The sequence below is a fragment of the Mus caroli genome, unplaced genomic scaffold (assembly GCF_978045245.1).
Source record: "Mus caroli unplaced genomic scaffold, Mus_caroli_1 scaffold_12, whole genome shotgun sequence".
Classification (NCBI taxonomy): domain Eukaryota; kingdom Metazoa; phylum Chordata; class Mammalia; order Rodentia; family Muridae; genus Mus; species Mus caroli.
Genome location: NW_028227267.1, coordinates 20,623,551 through 20,647,538, shown reverse-complemented (window position 1 = coordinate 20,647,538; position 23,988 = coordinate 20,623,551). Strand labels below are relative to the sequence as shown.

General features: G+C 41.8%; 1 protein-coding gene across 10 annotated transcripts in view; it reads right to left on the bottom strand.

Annotated features, from left to right (window-relative positions):
• The window catches only part of Erc2 (ELKS/RAB6-interacting/CAST family member 2), an 864,340-nt gene that overhangs the window by 693,157 nt on the left and 147,195 nt on the right, over positions 1 to 23,988 (bottom strand). For 6 of the 10 annotated variants that reach the window (XR_015044606.1, XR_015044607.1, XM_085828472.1 and 3 more), the window contains exons 3-4: positions 10,068 to 10,091; positions 9,012 to 9,428 (exon numbers count right to left, since the gene is read on the bottom strand). Coding sequence is in view for 8 of the 10 variants with exons in the window: in XM_085828472.1 (XP_085684598.1) it covers positions 9,012 to 9,428; positions 10,068 to 10,091 (441 nt within the window). In the remaining 2 variants the exon portion in view is untranslated. The remainder of the gene's footprint in view (positions 1 to 9,011; positions 9,429 to 10,067; positions 10,092 to 23,988) is intronic. The other 4 variants (XM_085828473.1, XM_085828478.1, XM_085828475.1 and 1 more) reach the window with 1 other exon arrangement.

Sequence of the window (23,988 nt, the reverse complement as noted above, 5' to 3'; positions counted from 1 at the left end):
CTGTGGGGAGCATTGAACAAGCATGTTCTGTACACTACCAAGCCTCTCCATCAGTAAGGAACATAGCCAACTCTGCCTCAACTCCCCATGGCCACCACTTATAAAAACAACAACAACAACAACAAAAACCAACACACTGACATAGTCACACCACAAGTACTTGTGACTGAGTTTGTATTTGGGATGTGTATTTTAGTAAATAATGATTGGAATTAAAACAATGTCTGCTACCAAAGGATACGGTTAACAGGACCAATGCTCCTTGGGTGATAAGGACAGCAAGCAGCCCCTCCTAGCACAACATGCCAACATTCTTGGCTCTCACGTGGCCTCTTACTCTACAGCAATCTGACACTTACTTCCTTTCTCAATAGCTGGAATTACCTTATGTCTAATGGCCTCCTGGGGCTCCAGAAGTCTGATACTGTAAAAAGCAGCCAATTACACTTATTAAAATCAATATGGGGTAAGACCTGACCCATTTCAAATTAGTGTGTAGCATTCCAACTTTTAAAAATATATTAGGATCTGAAGACAAGGCAAAAGACCCAAAACAAATGAATTATTGATACACATTCCCTATATCAGCTGAAATACAAGGGAAACGCTATGAAATTCTCCCTGTGTATGTGTTGTATTATTAACTTGGGTGTAGAGGGAGTGTTTTTCTGAAGTATTTCATTGGCATTCATTCTTAAGGAAGTGTTTGGAGAAGGTGGAACTTATTTAGAACAAAGGGAATCTATGGCATTGACATCTGTCTGTGAAAACCCCACATAATCTCAAGAGATACTACAGTCAAAATTAAATGTTTTCTCAGACAAGAGACACAAATGAGAAGAATGACATTCTAGCACATGCGAAGAGGAAGGTCATAGAATGATCATGTCTACTGAAAGCTTGGTGGCCACAAGTTTTAAAGTTTGCATGAAAAAAATGACAAGTGACTAATCATGAGAAATGCTCTATGCCCTTGGGCAGAGCTTCCCAGTCACCTCCTTTTCTATATTCAGGACCTTGGCTGCAGGATGTCAGCAAAGCCACAGCGTCCAAAGTCTTTCCTCAACCTTTGCATGCCTGCTGGGAATTCTCACCCACCCACTGTTCTACCATCTGCCCACATAGAGACTCACTAGATATCTATTCCTCCTTGAAGCTCCCAGCATGCACTTAGTGAGCAACGTCTTAGCTAGGAGAGATGAACTGTCTCTTCAACTTCCATGGTCACCACACAGATTCAGACTACTGGCCATCAAAGTAGCCACAAGATCCTTCTAACTTTTTTCCCTGACTTTTTCTCTTCCTGAATCCACTGTCAACTGATTGTACTGTATGCCACACTCCCAGTGCAAATGCTTTGAAAGGCTTGCTGAAGTCTGAGGAGTAAAAGCCAATCCTTTGTGTCTAACACCTTTGTGTCTCAATGATCTAATCCCAAGTCTGTTGAGCTGTTCCTTCACCTTTTGAGTATCAGCTGCTCCAAACTCAATTTTCTAAAGCCTAGCATAATTCTCATACCTCTAGCTTGACCTGATCTCTTCTCTATTTGTGCTTCTTTACCGTCAGACTCTTCTGCTACAGTAGCAGCAAAGGCCCATAAAGGGAAAACTGCTTCCTTCTGATCAAGAGAGTGGGATCTGGCCTGGGTAGAAAACAACATTCCCACTGGGCAGGTCAATCACCTGGCTAAGTGCCCACCCTTTAAGAAGATGAATCCATCTGAAGTCATGCTAAAGACATGGAAAGATAGCAGTTCAGAACAGTTGCTGCTCTTCTAGAGGACTTAAGTCCCCTGTTCAGAATGGTGTGGCCATTCTGGGAGATTGACAACTGCCTGCAACTCCAGCTCCAGGGGGTCCAATGGCCTCTGTGGGTACCTGTACTCTTATACTCACATATAGGCACACACAGAGACACACATAAGTAAAAATAAAAAAAAATTAAAGGAAATAGAATGGATAGCTATCCCTTAATGAGATAGTATACTTTTTCTTCCCAGAATTCCTGCCCCTAATATATTTTTTAAAGTTGGAATGCTACACACTAATTTGAAATGGGTCAGGTCTTACCCCATATTGATTTTAATAAGTGTAATTGGCTGCTTTTTACAGTATCAGACTTCTGGAGCCCCAGGAGGCCATTAGACATAAGGTAATTCCAGCTATTGAGAAAGGAAGTAAGTGTCAGATTGCTGTAGAATAAGAGGCCATGAGAGAGCCAAGAATGTTGGCATGTTGTGCTAGGAGAGGCTGCTTGCTGTCCTTATCACCCAAGGAGCATTGGTCCTGTTAACCGTATCCTTTGGTAGCAGACATTGTTTTAATTCCAATCATTATTTACTAAAATACACATCCCAAATACAAACTCAATCACAAGTACTTGTGGTGTGACTATGTCAATGTGTTCGTTTTTGTTGTTGTTGAAGACAGCCTCCTTCTGGATGCCTACCAATCAAACTGTAGAATTCTCCACTCTTCCAGCGACATGTCTCCCTCCCACATGCTGCCATGCTTCCCACCATGATGATAATGGACTGAACCTCTGAAACTGTAAGCCAACCCCAATTAAATGTTGTCCTTTATATGGATTGCCATGGTCATGGTGTCTCTTCACAGCAATAAAGTCCTAAGACACTCAAAAATGTGTAACTTTTCCTTTCTCCTCCTCCTCCCCCTCCCTCTCCCCCTCCCCCTCTTCTTCTTCTTCTTCTTCTTCTTCTTCTTCTTCTTCTTCTTCTTCTTCTTCTTCTTCTTCTTCTTCTTCTTCTTCTTCTTCTTCTTCTTCCTTCTTCTCTTCTTCTTCTTCCTTCTTTTCTTCTTCCTTCTTCTTTCTCCTCCTTCTCCTCCTTCTTCTCCTTCTCCTTCTCCTTCTCCTTCTCCTTCTCCTTCTCCTTCTCCTTCTCCTTCTCCTTCTTTTTTATCTCTTTTGGATACTGACCAGAGCCTAAGTGTGCTTTCTCTGGTACTTCGCACTTTTTCATGGTTTCTCTGAAGCTCTCTTCCTCTTGTCTCTCCCTTCTCTGGAAGTTGCCAAAATTCCAACTTGTCTGCCCTGGAGTTTTCTTTTAAATTCTAATAAAATTGTTCTCTGTGAGTCAGTTCTTACATTCTTTTATCAACAAGACTAAGAACCCCAGGAGAGGATCCCAGTTCCCCCAGTGACATGTAGTGACTTCGCTGTGATGATCCAAACTTTCTGGTAAGACTTGCTGCCCTTGAGGAGCAACCATGCCAGGAGTGAAGTCAGTCACCAACTCTATTCCCATTAAATTGTGCAGCATCTAAGTGTCGCTTGGTGTCCTCTGAGTGAACAACCCCAAGCAGTGGTGCAAATCTAGAGGCAGACTGAGCTGCAACAGCTCCAACACTTGCTGCATGTCGTTTGGGCAATAACTCACTACTTTGTGTCTCAACTTCTTTATCTATAGAATAAGTATGGTCACAACATGCACTTAGTGTAGCACAGGGCACACAAAGTAAGCATTAGGAAGCATGATCAGTTTGAAATCACGAAATGGACATGGATACTCTCATAGTATCTTGCATATTAAGATTCAATGTGTGTCCAAAATAAACTACTGAGAAATTAAGTATTTTAACTCATTTACACTCATTAAAATATTTGCTGAACACCTGCAGGCAATATTTGAGGTCTGAGAATACTCATAAAGAACTGATCAGGTGTATTTTTAAGGTATATATTAACATAAGAAATAATATATGGGGGAAGGAAACCCTATAAAAGACCCTGTCCATAAAATGCTAAGGATGTGTGTTTGGAATATTGTGATAAGCTTTGTGAGTAGAAATAGAATGTACTGAATCTCTGGAGTCAGAATGATATATGCCTATATCAGCAACATTGTGGTGTAGTCAGCAGAACTAAGGACAAGCATGTTAAAGAAAATGAGGCCACAGGGTTTTGACAGGGCTGGGGGTGGCTGGAGTATCATGTCGAAATTTGAGCAGAGGTTATATGAGGGAGGTTAGAGCCATCAGTAAAAGAATTAAAGCTCAAGAATACCAAGGTGACAACCTCGGCCCTGTTGGATCTTTCACTGGCCTGGGGCATGCCAGATAGATAAACACGTTGACCAGGAGTTCATGTGATACACTTCTCACTGCCTCCTCAGAGCACAGAAGGTAAACTCAGATCCAGTTTTCTGAGTCTTGCTAGCCTTGGGCCATTAGAAACCCTGATCCCAACAACTTGAGTGTTCTGCTTCTACTACCAAAGAAAGGCAAGCAGACCCCCATAAAATTAGCATGGAACATCAATAGTCACAACAGCAAAAGACAGATCTTTCCCATCAAGTAGCTTAGAGTATGGCCAGTCCAAAGAACCCCGACTCTGCACTAAGAAGCCCTAAAAAATAGAGTATAATAAACATAAGAAAATCATACATATTTTCTCTCTTCTCTAAGGTCAACCCTATTTTGGATAGTTTAGGTGGACCGGTGTGTGTGCAGAAAAAGCTACAATACAAAGAAAGCCATTACCACATCCTACATTGTCTGAACAAATCAACCTGTATGGAAATGTATAGAAGACACAGTGAGTAAGGCTGAGTCTTGGCCAACCCTTCACATGTCAGTTGTAGCTCCTGGCAATGATTTTAGTGTTCCAAATAAGTGGAGATCATCACAATTATGTTGTTGTTGTTGCTGCTGTTGCTGCTGCTATTTCCTGCTACACAAAGAAGTGGTTTCACCCTTGGTCTTTTCCAGACTATAAAAAAACAAGAGGACACTAAAGCAAGCCACTATGCCATACATAGAATCCCTGCCAACTCCAGTGTGCCTGGAACAATGGACTGTAGGAGGCCTAGAAACAAGATGCATGTGAGGTCCAACCTCTGCCTGAGGATTAGTCACAAAGCCACTAGCACTGGGATGTCCAGCACTGAATCACAGCTCCAACCTGGCTGGACTGCATGTAATGAAAAAGGAATCGGGAACACACTGAAGTTAAAACCTCAAATGCATTTTAAGTCCTGGTTTAAATTCATTTCAATTAGCAGAGGTCAGGCAGTTTCTATGCTCATGCTGAGTTATTCTTACTGGTTTAATAACAAAAGCAGTCAGACAAAAAAAAAAAGTTCTACTAAAAAAAAAAAAACCAACACTTAAATACTGTGATAGAAGTGCATGCTCAGCCTCCATAGAGAACATAGAAACAGCTTCCAATAAAACTTGCCTTAAAGGATAATTAGTGAAGGAAATAACCCGGACTTTCAGTAATGGGAAACAAGTATTCATGTATTATATGTTTTATAGGTCAGAAATAACAGATCAGAAGCAGAATTTTTATTCTCTAGCTTAGCCCTGATGTCTTACAGCGAGTACCAGTGCAACCAGAGAAAAAATGAGTCACATCTTTTGAGATGCTCTCCCTTTCCCAGGTCTTGTCTAGAAGTGACCCTTTGTTTCCACAATATGTCTGCTTTGCCCAGAACACTGTAGCAAAGATGCTCCTAAGAGGGGGGCTTACTGAAATGATTGAAGAGTCGAGACTAAGTCAACCTGATTCAAAAGGCAACTCTACCATTTACTACCTGTGTGACACTAGCAAGCTTCCTGCTGTCCTTGGTCCTTCTGTTCCCCCAGGTAAGATGGACAAATAGCAGCACCTACCTCCTAGCACATGGGCTTTTCCATCTGAGCAAATCAGCCCTCTTCCATCCTTACCCGGTCAACTCCTTGTTGAGCTCTCAGGTCATGATCACACCCCTACAAGACACCTTTCCCAACCACCACACTGGAAACTGTCCTCCCCCTACCCCTACCCCCCCTCTCCCCGGGCAACACACTTCGCTCTTTTTCATAATTCTTCTCTATTTTTTCTCCATATATTTCTCACCATAGAAATCACAACAGAAATAGAAATATGGAATTATAATTGTTGGTTATAATTCCATACTTTCAAATACATATTTGACAAAAACTTACATAATGAGCACCACACATAATGGCACACCCCACTGGAAGCTAGGGTGGGAAGATGACAGGCTTGAGGTCAGCTTAGGCTATACAGGATATACATACATATATACATACATACATACATACATACATACAAATATACATACATTCAAAATCAATCTGGAATACTAAACATACCCTGTCTCAAACACACAAACAAATGATTACCCTAACTAATGAACAAGTGAATTGCTGAATGAATGAGGTAGCCTTAAGAATTCGATGGAGTCCGCATAGAGTATCTACACAGTGCCAATTATTCAGCTACTGCTGGAAATGTCTGAACTATGAGTGGTTAATGAACTTAAAGTCATAGTTCTTCCAATTTTTAACTTGTAGACCCTGAAATGCCCCTTCTTGCTAACATCATTAATAAACATCCCCTGTACTTTATTCAGCACTGTGTGGGTAAATGGGCTTTGGGAGTGGCACTTGGGAATGAAATGAGTCCTGCTAGTCCTCAGCATATGTTGACTGGAGGTTCCACGGACTTTCACATCCACCTCTTCACAGATCAGCCTGCTCCACCAATATACAAAAACTAAAGGGGCAAAAGAGTCCACTTGGAAGATACGAGTCACAGTTTCGTATAACCTAAAAGTAGCATTTGTCAGTTTCTAATGTGTAAAAATATTCTAACCATGACCAATTTCAAGTTATCAATGGCTCAAAAGCAGGCTCCCCAAATTCTTAACACTTTAACAAAGGACTTCACAAGCTACGACAATCTTCTCTTGGGGAAGGAGATTCTTCTAAACCTCTAAACTGTTTGCTGCAGACACACTTTTTACAGACCATCTGTCTTTGATAAGCCAATATCAGGGCAGTCCACTGACTTGTTTGATGACCAATGAAACTAGCTGCGTGTGCAGGCTGCACTTTTCTGAAACTCTCAAACTGACATCAAGACTCTAACCATGCTCTGCTTCCACAACAGACCTCTGTGAGAACCAGTCAATTGCGAAAACCATGGATTGCATTTCTTCTCTTCTGCATGGAACTGAGCACACAGATGAAGCAAGGCAGCATCTATTAAGTGCTACTTAGAAACAGAATCTAAAGCAGGAAGGAAGAGACTCCTCCCTGACTGCAAAAACCCACAGGGACAGAGGGATGCTACAGCTGGTGGTTTCTCTGGCATCTTACTCTGGCTACATATATAACATCAGGCTTTGGCCTTAAAATAAGGTAGCAGCTTTTTCTAACTATAGAGATGCTCTGCTACCACAATTTTGAAATAACACGAGTAAAGTTTCAAAGTCTAACCAATCTTTATTCAAATCATGATCTACATTGCTCTGGCTTAGAGGCTCGGGTTTGCTTCTGCTCTGTTGTATTAGCTGCACACTACTGCATGGCAGGTTAATCCCAAATTAATTAACTCAAAAAACATATGCTCGCTACCTCATAGGTATTGTCCCAATGGGAGAGACTAGGCACAGTTTAGCTGGGTCCTTTGCTTCACAATGTCCCACAAGGCTGTAAATAAAGGCATCAGACTAGCACCTGTCTCATCTGAAGGCCAACTGTGGCTGTCAGCAGTTCTCATTGTTAACAGCCGTGCTGAGTACCTCCCCTCCTCACTGGATGTTGGCTCAAAGCTGCCCTCATATCCTTACCATCTGGCCTTTCTATATAGCAGCTTGCTTGATCAAAATACTACGATGGCGAGAGGATCTGCTTTCAAGGTAGAAGCTTCAGTCTTATGTAACCCTATCGTGGAAGTGGCATCGAAATCCGCTGTCTCTGCCATATTATATCCTTTAGATAGAAGTCTCCAGAATGAGCCAGTCCTCAAAAGGAGGTAATCACACAAGGGTGTGAACTCCAAGTGGTAGGGACCATGGGAGATCATTTTGGAAATCTGCCTGTCACATTTACACTCTCAGAACTCAGATGGAAAAAGCAGACCCAACAAAACACCTCTAAGTATTTTAACATAAACCAAGCCATGTGGTTTCCAAATATGTGGCTAAGACCTCAAGAAAATAAAACAAGGGGGATTCAGAGTAGGGGACTTTAGGGTTGAAAATACCAAAGTCGACTAAAATCTCCCAAGCAGATACAAACACTATTATAGGCACATTATGAGAACATTGGTATCTAGACAGATCTCAACAAGGCAAGCAAGCTTTCTCAACACCACACAAGGGAGTCTCGGGGTAACTGCCCGTCTAAACAGGTGTTCAATCCCAAGAGATCTAGTCTACTCTGAAATCTGTCTGTAGTGCTGCCAATGTTTTGAAGACATATTTAATGCTGTCATAGGGATTGCAATTTGCGGAGTGGTATGTGCCCCCCTTTAGCAGTTTTGCCTACAAGATGTTCTTAGAGCCATCTTTACCACAGTAGCAAGAAAACTGTGGCAACAATTTCAAACTCTGGATGACACACACACATTTTTTTTTAACCTAAGCTTTAACTAACCATAAATTCTTAGATATCTGAGCATCTCAGCATTCAGTAGTAGTGGCCAGCCAGAGAGACTGCCTGCTGAAGACTTCAAATGATTTAATACACTACGGATGAAACATATCCAGAACCCCTGGAACAGAACGTTCTAGACAAATGTAAACGCAGACGAGGATTACCTTAAACCCAAATGTTCGGCATTGGCCTGTACATTAGACCATTATTCTCAAAAAACACACATGTGTTTGGCTTTCCACAAACACTGTCCCTAATTCAGTTATAAAAAGGCTTCGGATCATTGTGTCAATCATCTATTTGTTTTGTTTCTTTAGAGATATATTTGACAACCATACTTAAACAGACCTATACCTAAAGCCCCTCCCTGAAACCTGTGGAAAAGTGACCATAAAGCACCTTAGAGTCACCATGTGCTGCCCAGGCTTGAATAATAGCTGAACACAGGTGCAATGAGCTCAGAAGAACGCTCACACAAAGTTCTACTTTAACGCCACAGGCAGAGATCAGCGACCAGGGGAAATGAGGTTGAGACTGTAGACATTTTCCAACCTGTGAAAGAGCGCAAATAACGTATTTCAGTATCTAAAGCAAGGTGCTTACCTCTCTCAGGTGGATGTTTTCCTTCTCCTTCTGGTCTAAAATCACTTCCAAGTGGCTGACCTGAGACTCAGCCTCCGCCATTCGCCGTGTGCGCTCATTGTCATCTTCAAGGCTTTTCGATGGCAAGCCCTTGCTCTGCAGCATCTCCAGGAGCTTTTTAATGGACTCGTCTCGGGCATTGAGAGTCTGTTTCTGTGTTTCGATTCTCAACTCCATTTCTTCCAATGTCTTCCGCAGAAGGAACAGCTCCTTAGCCTGCCTGTCGTGCTCAGCTTGGAGCCTGCGGAAGTTCTCCTCTGTCAGCTCAATGGTGAAGTGCTCGGCTCCTCGGTTGCCGCTCTCTTGCTGCAGAAGGTGGTTGAGGTCTCTCTGGGTCCGCAGCTCATCCTGAAGGGCCTGGATGGTCAACTGCAGATGCTGCAGTGAGAAAGATGGAGTAGGAGAGGAGAGGGAAGAAACAGTTAGTGAAATGGCCAAGTGCCGTCAGTTGCCACCGCCGCCACACCATGAAGATGGAATGTTAATCATGAGGTCCAGGGGCCAGCCGTGAAGTCCTCCACGGTGACTTCAGAAGCATGGGACAGCACATGAAGAGGGGAATTAATTCAGTGATGCTTTCTGAATGTCTTAGGAAAAGAGAAATGTACACACACACGGAAACGGTATATTAGTGTCAACCACAAGGGAATTAAACATCTACGGTGCTTAGTTTAGGAAGGGAAAGGGTTAGAAGGAAACTTTCATGAAACACACCTTCTTAGGCCAACAATACTCCAGACTCAGTATTCCTTGTTTCCTAAGGTGTTCTTTATCCATTATTTTCCATGATAAATGCATATCCATTTAAAAATGAAAATAATAGCATCCACTACAAGCAGACACAAACAAGGACTTTATTTATTTTTTATAAATAAAGCTGTGAACAGGTTTAGTAAACAGGATTACTGCCTCTGCAAGCAAAAGGGAATAAATGGAGACACAGACAAGCACGTTCAAACACACAAGGTAGGCAGGCTGTGCAGAGTAAAACAAACAAGCAGCAAAGAGCGGACAAACCTTGGTTCTTCTGGCATCCAGTAACTGAACAGCATGGGAAATGAAAAAAAAAAATGAAGCAAAAAATCAACATAAAGAAAAGTCCAGTGCAAGCAAAGGATATTCAACAGAAAGAACTTAACACAGAGTACTTCCACAGAAGAAAAAGAAAAGAAAAAAAAATCTCACTAAGCCAACACCCATAAGCTACACACAATTCAGAGCATTGATGCTGGATCAACACAAAAAGAAAAAAAGTGGGGCAAAGGAAAGACAAAGAAAGAAAGAAAGCCAATTAAGGCTTGGTTCAATAGCCTTTTGTTTCCCTCTCCCTGGCTCTCTGACCCAACCGCAATTTTTGGATATCTTACCAGAAAGGAAATCACAACACTCTAAAGTTCTCAAACATTGTTCCAGTCAGCACAGGGGAAAACACTAGAGAAAGTACTTAACAGTTGCAGAAAAGTACTTAACAGTTGCAGAAAAGTACTTAACAGTTGCAGAAAAGTACTTAACAGTTGCAGAAAAGTACTTAACAGTTGCAGAAAAGAAACCCTTGAAGGAAGTCAGTTGGTGGATCCATGTCTTCCTTTTCAGACCAACCCCAGGCTGGTCAGGGGCAGCGGCCACAAGCCTGAAGATGTTTCTTTGCCCGGGGACATACCAAGAGGCTTCAAAAATAACAGTTACTCATTCACAGACACATAATCCTGCCTGCGAACCAGACCACAACATTAAGCAGAGGAATCGAGCTGGATGTAAGACAGGACTCCTGCCCACAGGGACTCCCAGTGCTGTAAGGCACAGATAATACCATGCCTTAGTTGTATAAATATTGGAATAGACAGCATTTGGAATCTGTCTGAAGTCCTATGGCTCATACCCAGAGGCTGAGATCTTTCTGAATGTGGCCTCCACTGTGAAGCTAGCACAAGTGTGGTGCATACATTGTTCTCGGGGAGTTCATTTCACCGTCACACTTAGGAAGGATAAGGTCCTAGCACAGAGGGAGGGTTTCTCCTTCTTAGCCTCACAAGGCGCTGAATGCTCCATGCTGACATAGATTACTGATTACTTTGTGATACAACACAATCCTGTAAGTGAGTTTCAGGGTCTTTAGTCACAAGGCTGTGTAACCATCAACACAGTTTTTATCATGTTTATCAGCACAGTAAGAAATCCTGTAGCCTCCAACTTCCATTTCCTTCCCAGGACTGAAGCTCTGGAAGCCAATAATCACCTTTCTGTCTCTATAAATTTGCCTTGAAAGGCATTCCTTATCAGTGAAATCATGAAATAAGTGGTTTCTTTGGTTTCATATGCATTCAGAATGTAATGCCTGCTTTAGCATCAGAATTTCATTCCTTTCCATAACTGAATATTATTCCATGATAAAAATATGCTCTTATTTATCCATTTACCAGCTGTCTTAGAACAGATATTCATAGCAGCATTGTATACATTGGCCAAAAAGTGCAAGTAATCTATATGTCAATTAATTAATCAGAGCACAAATATGATATGTCCAGTCAATGAAATATTATTTAGCCACAAAATTGGGTGATTTAACTTAAGAATGACTCTGAAAATATTGTGTCCCCACAAAAGAAGGCAACCGCAAAAGTCCATAAATAATGCAATTTCACTTACACAGTGTCCAGATAAGCAAATTCATAAACAGTGATAAGTTAAGAATTGCCAGGAAATGAAAAAGATGTAACTATTGACCACTATGCTGTTTCCTTCTGCTGTGAGAAACATAATCTCAAGCTAGATAGTGGTGTTAGTTACACAGCTCTGAGAATACATGACAACTGACAATCTGCATTTACAGGGCCAATCTGTAAGTTAAATAATTTTTACCTTAATAAAACTGTCACAGAAAATATGAACTAAGCCCACAGGGCCCTATGATCTTTTTACACGAAGGCTCCATCTCTAAGCCAATCAAAACAAATTGTATTTGAGCATGTAAACCTTCTGTCCTACTCTAGGAGGCATGCTTTAGCTACCATCTTCTGGTTACTTAAATATGTGTATGTTAGCACAGGACCTGGCTTTGTCCTTTGATGATGGTATGGGTTCCTGAGTTGATCTAAGTTAATTTAGAGACAAATGTAATGAATCATGATGATGAGAATGGAAACTGGATGGATGGTGAGAAATCTTGAGAGCAAACAAGAATAATGTTTGTGTTGTTTGTGGTGTGTGTGTGTGTGTGTGTGTGTGTGTGTGTGTGTTTTCACATGGCCCATGTATAACCCAGAAGGAGGTTTCAAACTAAATCTGTAGACATGTTCTGATCGCAGGTGTCAACACTAGCAAGCTGACAGTAAAGGAGATGTCCCTGGGTGGGCAAGCTATCTATAACCCTGCTCCCCTATTTTCATATCTACACAGTAGGGCTCACTCTAATGCCTGTCTTATTTGTTAGTAGAATAACAAAGACAGTACATCAGGTCCCAGGTTTAAGGGAAGAAGAGAAGGTCCATTTATCCATTCAGTATGATTTACCTTCTATCTCTAAGGCTCATAAAATATAAAATAAGAGGTGGAAGAAATAGCTCACTGTAGGGGCAGTTTTGATGCTAAGGTCCTGTTTCCCAATTGGTTCTTGATCTATCAGTAAAGAAATCATGGGCCAATTGCTGGGTAGAAGGAATAGACAGGACTTCCAGGTCCCTGGAGGAAAAGAGACAGATGCAAAGAAGGAGAGGAGTTCACCAGGCTTTAGAGAGAGAAAAGCCAAGCAGCCATGTGAGGTCTCAGGAAGAGCCACAGCCTATGGCCGCTCCTATAGGCAGGTGGTCAGGAGTGTTTAGCAGGGACTAGATGTATCTTAGCTACTAAAGTTTAGGGCATATGGGAGGTGTGAAGACAAGAATATTGTTAAGGGCACACTTTTCTAGGTGGGAGATAGTAGCACCCAGCAATTGTGTCCAAAGGCAAGTTGAAATTGAGCAACCTATGTGTAAGTCTTTTATCCATGCATTCAAGGGAAGCTTGGTGGGGGTTGGTAGTGCAGCTCATTCCAGGACCAAAGGCAGGGTAGCAAAAGCTACATGCAACAGCTCACAGTTCTGTAGAGAAGCAAAGCCACAGATGAAACACTATGCCCTGAGAGTATGACTGAAAGCCATATCTGGGTAGCTAGACACATAGAGAAACTTTATACAAGGTAAGAACTAGGTAGAGCCCATCACAAAGTAGTCTCTTCAAGGAATGAGAGTCTGTCCCTACCATGAAGCTGCAAAAGGAAGAACCCATAGAAATATCCAGAGCCAAAGAAAAACCAAACCTACTGAGGTATACTTACACAGAAAATCTGTACAGCACTTAACATCTGCCACCTGTGGTTCCAAGCTCTAGTCAACCTTCATAAATGCTTAGAAAGGTATCCACTATTACAATGTCCTCTTAAGGGATGAGAATATAGACACAAACAAATAAAACAACGTGTTCCAATTTTCTCAGCTCAGTAAGGAGCCTTATGTAGGTAGCCTGACATCCAGGGCCCTGTTTGAACCACTACACAACACTACTTGGGTGTTGAAGTGACACAAGTCCTTCAGAACTTGCCAAAAAAGACAGAGAGGGTAGTTACAGCATACAGGTAGCAGTTATAACAGGTACATCAATTTCACAACTAAGAATTAGCCATCCTATCTAGGTTATACAAGTGAGATCCCTATCAAAGCCATAATACCTTCTCTAAGAGAGAAAAGTCAGAAGAGCAATGGCCAGTTTGCAATTCCCCAGTATTCACATTATTCAGTCTCTCTGGTTGAAATATTCCACTTTCCAACCAGATGACTCACACTTTTAGGTCAGTCACTCAAGTCTCACTGGCTGAGTAATTATGAGCGGAGAAGGCAGCAACCTACAAGACTATATTGTAGCCACTCGATATCGGGGTGCCTTGCCAGAGGAGTCTCCGGACACCCGCAAGGACCCGCACAGGACTCCCCACGGGACCCTAAGACCTCTGGTGAGTGGAACACAGAGTCTGTTCCAATCCAATTGAGCAGGACCTGAGACTGCATTAACTAGGGAAGCAGGCAACCCGGCCTCTGCTGGGGCACAAGTCCCTTCCTGTCCACTCGAGCACTCGGGTGCCTTGCCAGTGGAGTCTCCAGACACCCTCAAGGACCCACACAGGATTCCCCACGGGATCCTAAGACTTCTGGTGATTGGAACACAACTTCTGCCAGGAGGCAGGTTCGAACACCAGATATCTGGGCACCTTCCCTGCAAGAATAGAGCTTGCCTGCAGAGAATACTCTGACCACTGAAACTAAGGAGAGAGCCAGCCTCCCATGTCTGCTGATAGAGGCTAACAGAGTCTCCTGAGGAACAAGCTCTAATCAGAGACAACTATAACAGCTAGCTTAAGAGATTACCAAGTGGCGAAAGGCAAACATAAGAATCCTACTAACAGAAATCAAGACCACTCACCATCATCAGAACGCAGCACTCCCACCCCACCTAGTCCTGGGCACCCCAACACAGCCGAAAATCTAGACTCAGATTTAAAAGCATATCTCATGATGATGGTAGAGGACATCAAGAAGGACTTTCATAACTCACTTAAAGAAATACAGGAGAACACTGCTAAAGAGTTACAGGTCCTTAAGGAAAAACAGGAAAACACAACCAAACTGGTAGAAGTCCTTAAAGAAAAACAGGAAAACACATCCAAACAGGTGATGGAAATGAACAAAACCATACTAGACCTAAAAAGGGAAGTAGACACAATAAAGAAAACCCAAAGTGAGGCAACGCTGGAGATAGAAACCCTAGGAAAGAAATCTGGAACCATAGATGCAAGCATCAGCAACAGAATACAAGAGATGGAAGAGAGAATCTCAGGTGCAGAAGATTCCATAGAGAACATCAGCACAACAATCAAAGAAAATACAAAACGCAAAAGGATCCTAACTCAAAACATCCAGGAAATACAGGACACAATGAGAAGACCAAACCTACGGATAATAGGAGTTGATGAGAATGAAGATTTTCAACTTAAAGGGCCAGCTAATATCTTCAACAAAATAATAGTAGAAAACTTCCCTAACCTAAAGAAAGAGATGCCCATGATCATACAAGAAGCCTACAGAACTCCAAATAGACTGGAACAGAAAAGAAATTCCTCCCGACACATAATAATCAAAACAACAAATGCACTAAATAAAGATAGAATATTAAAAGCAGTAAGGGAGAAAGGTCAAGTAACATATAAAGGCAGGCCTATCAGAATTACACCAGACTTTTCACCAGAGACTATGAAAGCCAGAAGAGCCTGGACAGATGTTATACAGACACTAAGAGAATACAAATGCCAGCCCAGGTTACTATACCCGGCCAAACTCTCAATTACCATAGATGGAGAAACCAAAGTATTCCACAACAAAACCAAATTCACACATTATCTTTCCACGAATCCAGCCCTTCAACGGATAATAACAGAAAAAAAAAAAAAAAACAATACAAGGACAGAAATCACGCCCTAGAAAAAGCAAGAAAGTAATCCCTCAACGAACCTAAAAGAAGACTGCCACAAGAACAGAATGCCAACTCTAACAACAAAAATAAAAGGAAGCAACAATTACTTTTCCTTAATATCTCTTAATATCAATGGACTCAATTCCCCAATAAAAAGACATAGACTAACAGACTGGCTACACAAACAGGACCCAACATTCTGCTGCTTATGGGAAACCCATCTCAGGGAAAAAGACAGACACTACCTCAGAGTGAAAGGCTGGAAAACAATTTTCCAAGCAAATGGTCTGAAGAAACAAGCTGGAGTAGCCATTCTGATATCCAATAAAATCGACTTCCAACCCAAAGTTATCAAAAAAGACAAGGAGGGACACTTCATACTCATCAAAGGTAAAATCCTCCAAGAGGAACTCTCAATTCTGAATATCTATGCCCCAAATGCAAGGGCAGCCACATTCATTAAAGACACGTTAGTAAAGCTCAAAGCATACATTGCACCTCACACAATAATAGTGGGAGACTTCAACACACCACTTTCATCAATGGACAGATCCTGGAAACAGAAACTAAACAGGGACACAGTGAAACTAACAGAAGTTATGAAACAAATGGACTTAACATATATCTACAGAACATTTTATCCTAAAACAAACGGATATACCTTCTTCTCAGCACCTCACAGGACCTTCTCCAAAATTGACCATATAATTAGTCACAAAACAGGCCTCAACAGATACAAAAATATTGAAATTGTCCCATGCATCCTATCAGACCACCATGGACTAAGGCTGATCTTCAATAACAACATAAATAATAGAAAGGCAACATTCACGTGGAAACTGAATAACACTCTTCTCAATGATACCTTGGTCAAGGATGGAATATAGAAAGAAATTAAAGACTTTTTACAGTTTAATGAAAATGAAGCCACAACTTCCCAAACGTATGGGACACAATGAAAGCATTTCTAAGAGGGAAACTCATAGCTCTGAGTGCCTCAAAAAAGAAACTAGAGAGAGCACACACTAGCAGCTTGACAACACATCTAAAAGCTCTAGAAAAAAAGGAAGAAAATTCACCCAAGAGAAGTAGACGGCAGGAAATAATCAAACTCAGGGGTGAAAACAACCAAGTGGAAACAAGAAGAACTATTCAAATTAACCAAACGAGGAGTTGGTTCTTTGAGAAAATCAACAAGATAGATAAACCCTTAGCTAGACTCACTAGAGGGCACAGGGACAACATCCTAATTAACAAAATCAGGAATGAAAAGGGAGACATAACAAGAGATCCTGAAGAAATCCAAAACACCATCAGATCCTTCTACAAAAGGCTATACTCAACAAAACTTGAAAACCTGGACGAAATGGACAAATTTCTAGACAGATACCAGGTACCAAAATTAAATCAGGATCAAGTTAAGGAGCTAAACAGTCCCATATCCCCTAAAGAAATAGAAACAGTCATTAATAGTCTCCCAGCCAAAAAAAAAAAAAAAAGCCCAGGACCAGATGGGTTTAGTGCAGAGTTCTACCAGACCTTCAAAGAAGATCTAATTCCAGTTCTGCACAAACTATTCCACAAAATAGAAGTAGAAGGAACTCTACCCAACTCATTCTATGAAGCCACAATTACTCTGATACCTAAACCACAGAAAGATCCAACAAAGATAGAGAACTTCAGACCAATTTCCCTTATGAATATTGATGCAAAAATACTCAATAAAATTCTCGCTAACCGAATCCAAGAACACATTAAAGCAATCATCCATCCTGACCAAGTAGGTTTTATTCCAGGGATGCAGGGATGGTTTAATATACGGAAATCCATCAACGTAATCCATTACATAAACAAAGACAAAAACCACATGATCATCTCGTTAGATGCAGAAAAAGCATTCGACAAGATCCAACACCCATTCATGATAAAAGTCTTGGAAAGGTCAGGAATTCAAGGCCCATACCTAAACATGATAAAAGCAATCTACAGCAAACCAGTAGCCAACATCAAAATAAATGGTGAGAAGCTGGAAGCAATCCCACTAAAATCAGGGACTAGACAAGGCTGTCCACTCTCCCCATACCTATTCAACATTGTACTTGAAGTCCTAGCCAGAGCAATTCGACAACAAAAGGAGGTCAAGGGGATACAAATTGGAAAAGATGAAGTCAAAATATCACTTTTTGCAGATGATATGATAGTATATATAAGTGACCCTAAAAATTCCACCAGAGAACTCCTAAACCTGATAAACAGCTTCGGTGAAGTAGCTGGATATAAAATTAACTCAAACAAGTCAATGGCCTCTCTCTACATAAAGAATAAACAGGCTGAGAAAGAAATTAGGGAAACAACACCCTTCTCAATAGTCACAAATAATATAAAATATCTTGGCGTGACTCTAAGGAAGTGAAAGATCTCTATGATAAGAACTTCAAGTCTCTGAAGAAAGAAATTAAAGAAGATCTCAGAAGATGGAAAGATCTCCCATGCTCATAGATTGGCAGGATCAACATTGTAAAAATGGCTATGATGAAAGGATGGACCATCTAGAGACTGCCATATCCAGAGATCCATCCCATGATCAGCATCCAAACGCTGACACCATTGCATTCACTAGCAAGATTTTGCTGAAAGAACCCAGATATAGCTGTCTCTTGTGAGACTATGCCAGGGCCTGGCAAACACAGAAGTGGATGCTCACAGTCAGCTAGTGAATGGATCACAGGGCCCCCAATGGAGGAGCTAGAGAAAGTACCGAAGGAGCTGAAGGGATCCACAACCCTATAGGTGGAACAACAATATGAACTAACCAGTACCCCGGAGCTCTTGACTCTAGCTGCATATGTATCAAAAGATGGCCTAGTCGGCCATCACTGGAAAGAGAGACCCATTGGACATGCAAACTTTATATGCCCCAGTACAGGGGAACGCCAGGGTCAAAAAAATGGGAATGGGTGGGTAGGGAAGTAGGAGGGAGGGTATGGGGGACTTTTGGGATAGCATTGGAAATGTAATTGAGGAAAAGATGTAAAAAAAAAAAAAGTAAACTTAATTATATATGTATATATATATAAAGACTATATTGTAGGACCATCTCTTTGGAATCCCCTGGCCATTGAGATGGTCTCACCTTCCCAAAGTCTTCCTCTGCATTATTCATTAGAGGGAAAAGCCCATCTAGTGCCTTCCTTCATCAGGACAGAGAAGTTCCCTGATTTTCAACCTTGGGCCTAGGTATCAAACTACTTGCATCTTAGCTAACCTCCTTCAAGTACAAAAGTGCGTGTGTTGGACTAGGATGTAAGAATCTTTTACTTAGCGTTCTGATGCTAGACTCATTCTCTAGTTGGCCATGGCCACTGGGAAACTTGGAAAGAAACAGCAGCTATAGCAATGGAAGTACAAGAATTACAAGTAGACTACACCATATGTACCTTGACATGTGTTCTTTAACCAGTTCTTTTAACCTTTTTTCCTACTTATTTATAATCCTTAAGCTGCCCTGCATAGAACAATATCATTTTAGTCCATAAAAGAGAAGTGTTTTAAAGAACTCTTTTTATATCTCACTGTCAATGGCATGGGAGCTAACAAACTTGGTAGGCTCAGTTTGTTTCCAATCTAGGATACACATACGCTCGATGACAGAATCCTAGGACATTGGGGGAAGTCATATCTATGTGTCTTTCTAGAATCATTACATTTCCTGACACATCTCCCCACTACACTATAGCTAAATGAAAGTAAATCCTCCTTCTAAACATAGTTAGGCTCTTTTTTTGTTTTGTTTTGTTTTATTAGATATTTTCTTTAATTACATTTCAAATGTTATCCCCTTTCCTAGTTTCCCCTCTGAAAATCCCCTCGCCCCTCCCCCTGCTCACCAACCCACCCACTCCTGCTTCCTGTCCATGGCATTCCTTTACACTGGGGCATAGAACCTTCACAGGACCAAGAGCTCCTCCTCCCACTGATAACCAACTAGGCCATCCTCTGCTACATATGCAGCTAAAGCCATAAGTCCCACCATGTGTTTTCTTTGGTTGATGCTTTAGTCCCTGGGAGCTCTGGGGGTACTGGTCAGTTCATATTGTTGTTCCTCCTATGGGGCTGCAAACCCCTTCAGCTCCTTGGGTCCTTTCTCTAGCTCCTTCATTGGGGACCATGCTTTGTCCAATGGATGACTGTGAGCATCTGCTTCTGTATTTGTCAGGTACTGGCAGAGCCTCTCAGGAGACAACTTTATCAGGCTCCTGTCAGCTAGCTTAGGCTTATTTTTAAAAAGAGAAAAATAAAAGAGATTGCAGGGTCAAAAATGGAGCAGAGACTGAAGGAAAGCCATCCAAAGACTGCCCCACCTTGGGATCCATCCCATTCACAGACACCAAACCCTGACAATATTGTTGATGCCAGGATATGTTTGCAGACAGGAGCCAGGAATGGCTGTCCTCTGAGAGGCTCTGCCAGCACCTGACTGAAACAGATGCAGATGCTTACTGCCAAATATTGAACTAAGGTCAGGGACCACTATGGAAGAAGGTCTGAAGGAGCTGAAGGGGATTGCAACACCATGGGAAGAACAACAGTATCAACTAACCGGACCCCTCAGATCTCCAAGTGACTAAGCCACCAATCAAGGAGTATACATAGGCCACTCGTGGCTCCCGCTACATATGTAGCAGAGGACTGCCATGCCTGGCATCAATGGAAGGGGAAGTACTTGTTCCAGTGGAGGCTTGATACCCCAGAGAAGGGGGATGCTAGAGGGGTGGGGTGGGAGTGGGTGGGTGTGAGTGGGAGCACCCACTTGGGGCAAAGGGAATGGGAATGGGGTGAGGGGCTCCTGGAGGGGAGACCAGGAAGGGGATAACATTTGAATGGAAAAATTAATGTGTGTGTGAGAGAAAGAGAGAGAGAGAGAGAGAGAGAGAGAGAGAGAGAGAGAGAGAGAGAGAGAGAGAGCTCCAAGGAAAAGAGAGGTGGGAAGAGAATGGGGGTAGGGGGAAAAGGGAAACAGAGAGAGAAAGAAACTCACAGGCACATAAAAAAAAGTTCTAGTCCCTCTCTTACAGGAGCAAATGCCAGCGCTGGACAAGGTAAGTGGATAGAATGGTCTCAAGTAGTTTAGCCCACCCTGATCTCTGAAAAAGAAAACTTCTTCCAGGAGTACAGAAGAGCAGAGAGCAAAGCCCCTGTTGGGGCAAAAATGCTTCACAGTATGAACAAATTGGACACTGGTAGTCATACACAGAATAGGTAATGTTTTTGAAATGTTTAAGTATACACATGAATATTTTTTAAAAAAAATTGTAAAGAGCTAAAAGTATAAAAGTGACACTCTAAAATGAACTGTCAGCTTTGAAAAAGAATACAATTATGTGTGGTAATGAAAAAGACAGTATTATAAATGAAAGCCTCATAGATAGGTTAAGACAAAGCAGAACACTAGTGGACAAAGGCCAATGGAGATAAGCCAAAGAGCTGTTGGTTCTTTGAAGACTCAAATAAACATTTCAAAAATCACAACACATTGGGATTTAAAAGACAGCATGCAAACAATTTTTGCATTTTTAGTTTTACTTCTGTTTTGCTTTGTTGAGATGGGTCTCACTATGTCTATTTCCCTGGCTGGCCTAGAATTCACTATGCTGTGTAGGCTGACCTTGAACTCATAGAGATCCACTTTCCAAAATATCAAATGTTGATGAAAGGGACACATGACTAGAAATCATTTCCCATATCTAATTCTAGAAGAAATGGGGAGCCTGATGAGTTCTATAGCTATTGAATAGTGGTTTAAAATTATCTACCCTAAATAAAGCCCAGGTGACTCCAATTTCTGCACTGTCTTGGAGAGCCTCCCCACTCATCACTTGACACTTGACTAACTTGACACAATTGATAGATTTGAACATGAGGAACATAACTCATTGCTCAGTGTCATAGCCAAACCATGAGTACTGCTCACAAAAAAGTCAGACTTGTAAAAGAAATACAGGACGTGTATATGACCTAGTTGCACTTCTTTTAGAGAGAGAAAAAAAAGAACAGTGATTCAGTCACAGATAAACTTTTAATGTAAAACATGACAGAGAAAGGAAGGAAAAAAATACATCATCTACTCAAAATCTAGTCATTCATGTTTGTTTGTCTTTTAAATCTAAGCAAACTAGGAATAAAGAGAACCAATCCTAAAGTGTACTCCACTGTATACAGGAAATGAATACCTAGGGTAAGTGTTAGAAGAATTCCCATTTAAATGAAAGGAAGCCATGCCCACCATCAGCACCACCTAGAAACATTGTCCTGGAAGCTTGAGTCAAAACACTATGACCAGAAACTGAGTATATGACGAATTAAAAAGGGAATAATTATAACATTATCAATTGTATTATATTGCTATGAAATTAGAAACATCAAAAGAATCTATAAATTGTAGGAAATAAGAAAAATACTTTCCTAGTAATAGGGAATGACAAAATGAGGAAGAGGAGGAGGAGAAGGAAAAAGAGGAGAAAGAGGAGGAGGAAGAGGAGAAAGGAGAAGGAGGAAGAGGAGGAAGAGGAGAAAGAGGAGAAGGTAAAAGAGGAGAAGGGGGAAAGGGAGGAGAAAGAAGGAGGAGGAGGAGAAGACAGCCAGAAAAATAAAAGATAGGTAAAATTGACAATATTAAAATCAGGAATTTCTGTACACAAAAGACTCTTTAGAGTCTAAAAGAACAAGCCATAAAAATAAGAGATATCATTGTTCATAAAATGCCAAAAGATTATTGCCTGCAATATATAGTCCCACAAGAGAAAGATGCAAAAAGAACTCGGGCCTGGCAGGCTCATGGCTTTAATCCCAGCATTTTACAAGTGGTAGAAGACATATCCCTGAGAGTCCAAGGATGCCTGCTCTACATAATAAGGTACCAGAGCAGTCAGAGCTATAGAGTGAGACCTTGCCTCAGAGAAGAGAGGAGAGGAGGGGAGGGGAGAGGGAAGGTAAAAGGGGGGAGGGAGAAGAAGAGGGGAAGGGAGGGAAGGGGGAAGGAGAGGGGAGGGAAAGGGGGGAGAAAGAGGGGAGGAGAAGAGAAGAAAGACTCGGTGGTTAAGAGCACACCCTGCTCTTCCAGAGGACCTAAGCTCTCTTTCTAGCGCCAGCATCTGCCAGCTTACACACAACTGTCTGTAACTCTAGCTCCAAGAGATCCAACACTCTCCTCTGAACTTCACAGATACTCACAGAGGAGAAAAGTAATATCATGTGTAGCAGCCTAAACTCTAGAGTTCTAATCCTGGCCAGATCATGTCCTAGTTGTATGATGTAGAATGTATTTCTTAGCATGTCTGAATCCTCAACCATACATTAGGGGCTTACCTTATGTCACTGAGTTCAGATAAAGTGTTCCCTACACAGCCAGTATGAACTTGGCCATACTCTCCATATACCATCAAGGCCTCTCTCTATATCCTCCCATACCCTCCATAGTTGACTTAAAGACCAGAGTCAAGGCACTTGGATATTTGTAGGCCCTGGGGTAGAAGCACATTGACGCCTAGCATTCAGACAGGAAGCTGGCTTACAAAGTGGGTGGTGAGATAAGATCTCATAAAAGTGACATTTGGCTGGGAAATCTAGCGTCTCTCGAGCTAACACTGTACTGCTCAAGAAGAAAGGTGTGGGCTTTAAGACCTGAGTGAGGTTTCCCCATTTACCATGGCTTCCACCAAGCCTACAAGGACCTTTCCTACACCATAGTTTAGCCAACTATAAGATGGAAATAAATGAGTGGACCTCACAGTATTTAATATTCAAAAGATTCAATGAGACTCTATTTTCCTCCAGACAGACCCTGAGTGAAAATCAATCCTCATCTCCCAGTGCTGATGACATTACAGCCAAAAAGCAAAGAGCAGTAACCTCACTAACAAGGCATCAAGTACACTTGTGGTTTTAGCAGATTGTGTTTAACCCTGTTTCCCAATGTGCTTTCCCTAGAACACTCTACGTTTACTTTGAGCCTCTGCTCTGAGGGATGATTACATTATCAATAAATGTGCTCATTACCTTTCTTTCAGGGTCTCAAATACACACAAAACACCTTCTCTAGGACAGTTGCTAATTTCCCTATACTGAGAAGTTCAGCACTGTTACATGGTCCCTATACTAGTGAATGAGATACAGAAAAAAAGATGGGAGGAAGCTGGCTCAGCACTTGTCAGCCCAGGGCCACAGTGTGGGGGAGGCCAGGCCTCCAGTCCTCTCTGCGGTTAGTATGGGGAGTGGTATCCTTGACGTGAGCTCATTCTGTCCCGTTCTCTCCAACAAAACTCAAATGGCTCACGTTTGCCAGCTCATTCATCTGACGGCACTGATGGGAAGCTGCCAACCCTGTGTCCACTCTACGAGAGGATGACCTGGGGTGGCTTACAGAGGGTTTCACTGGATTTTA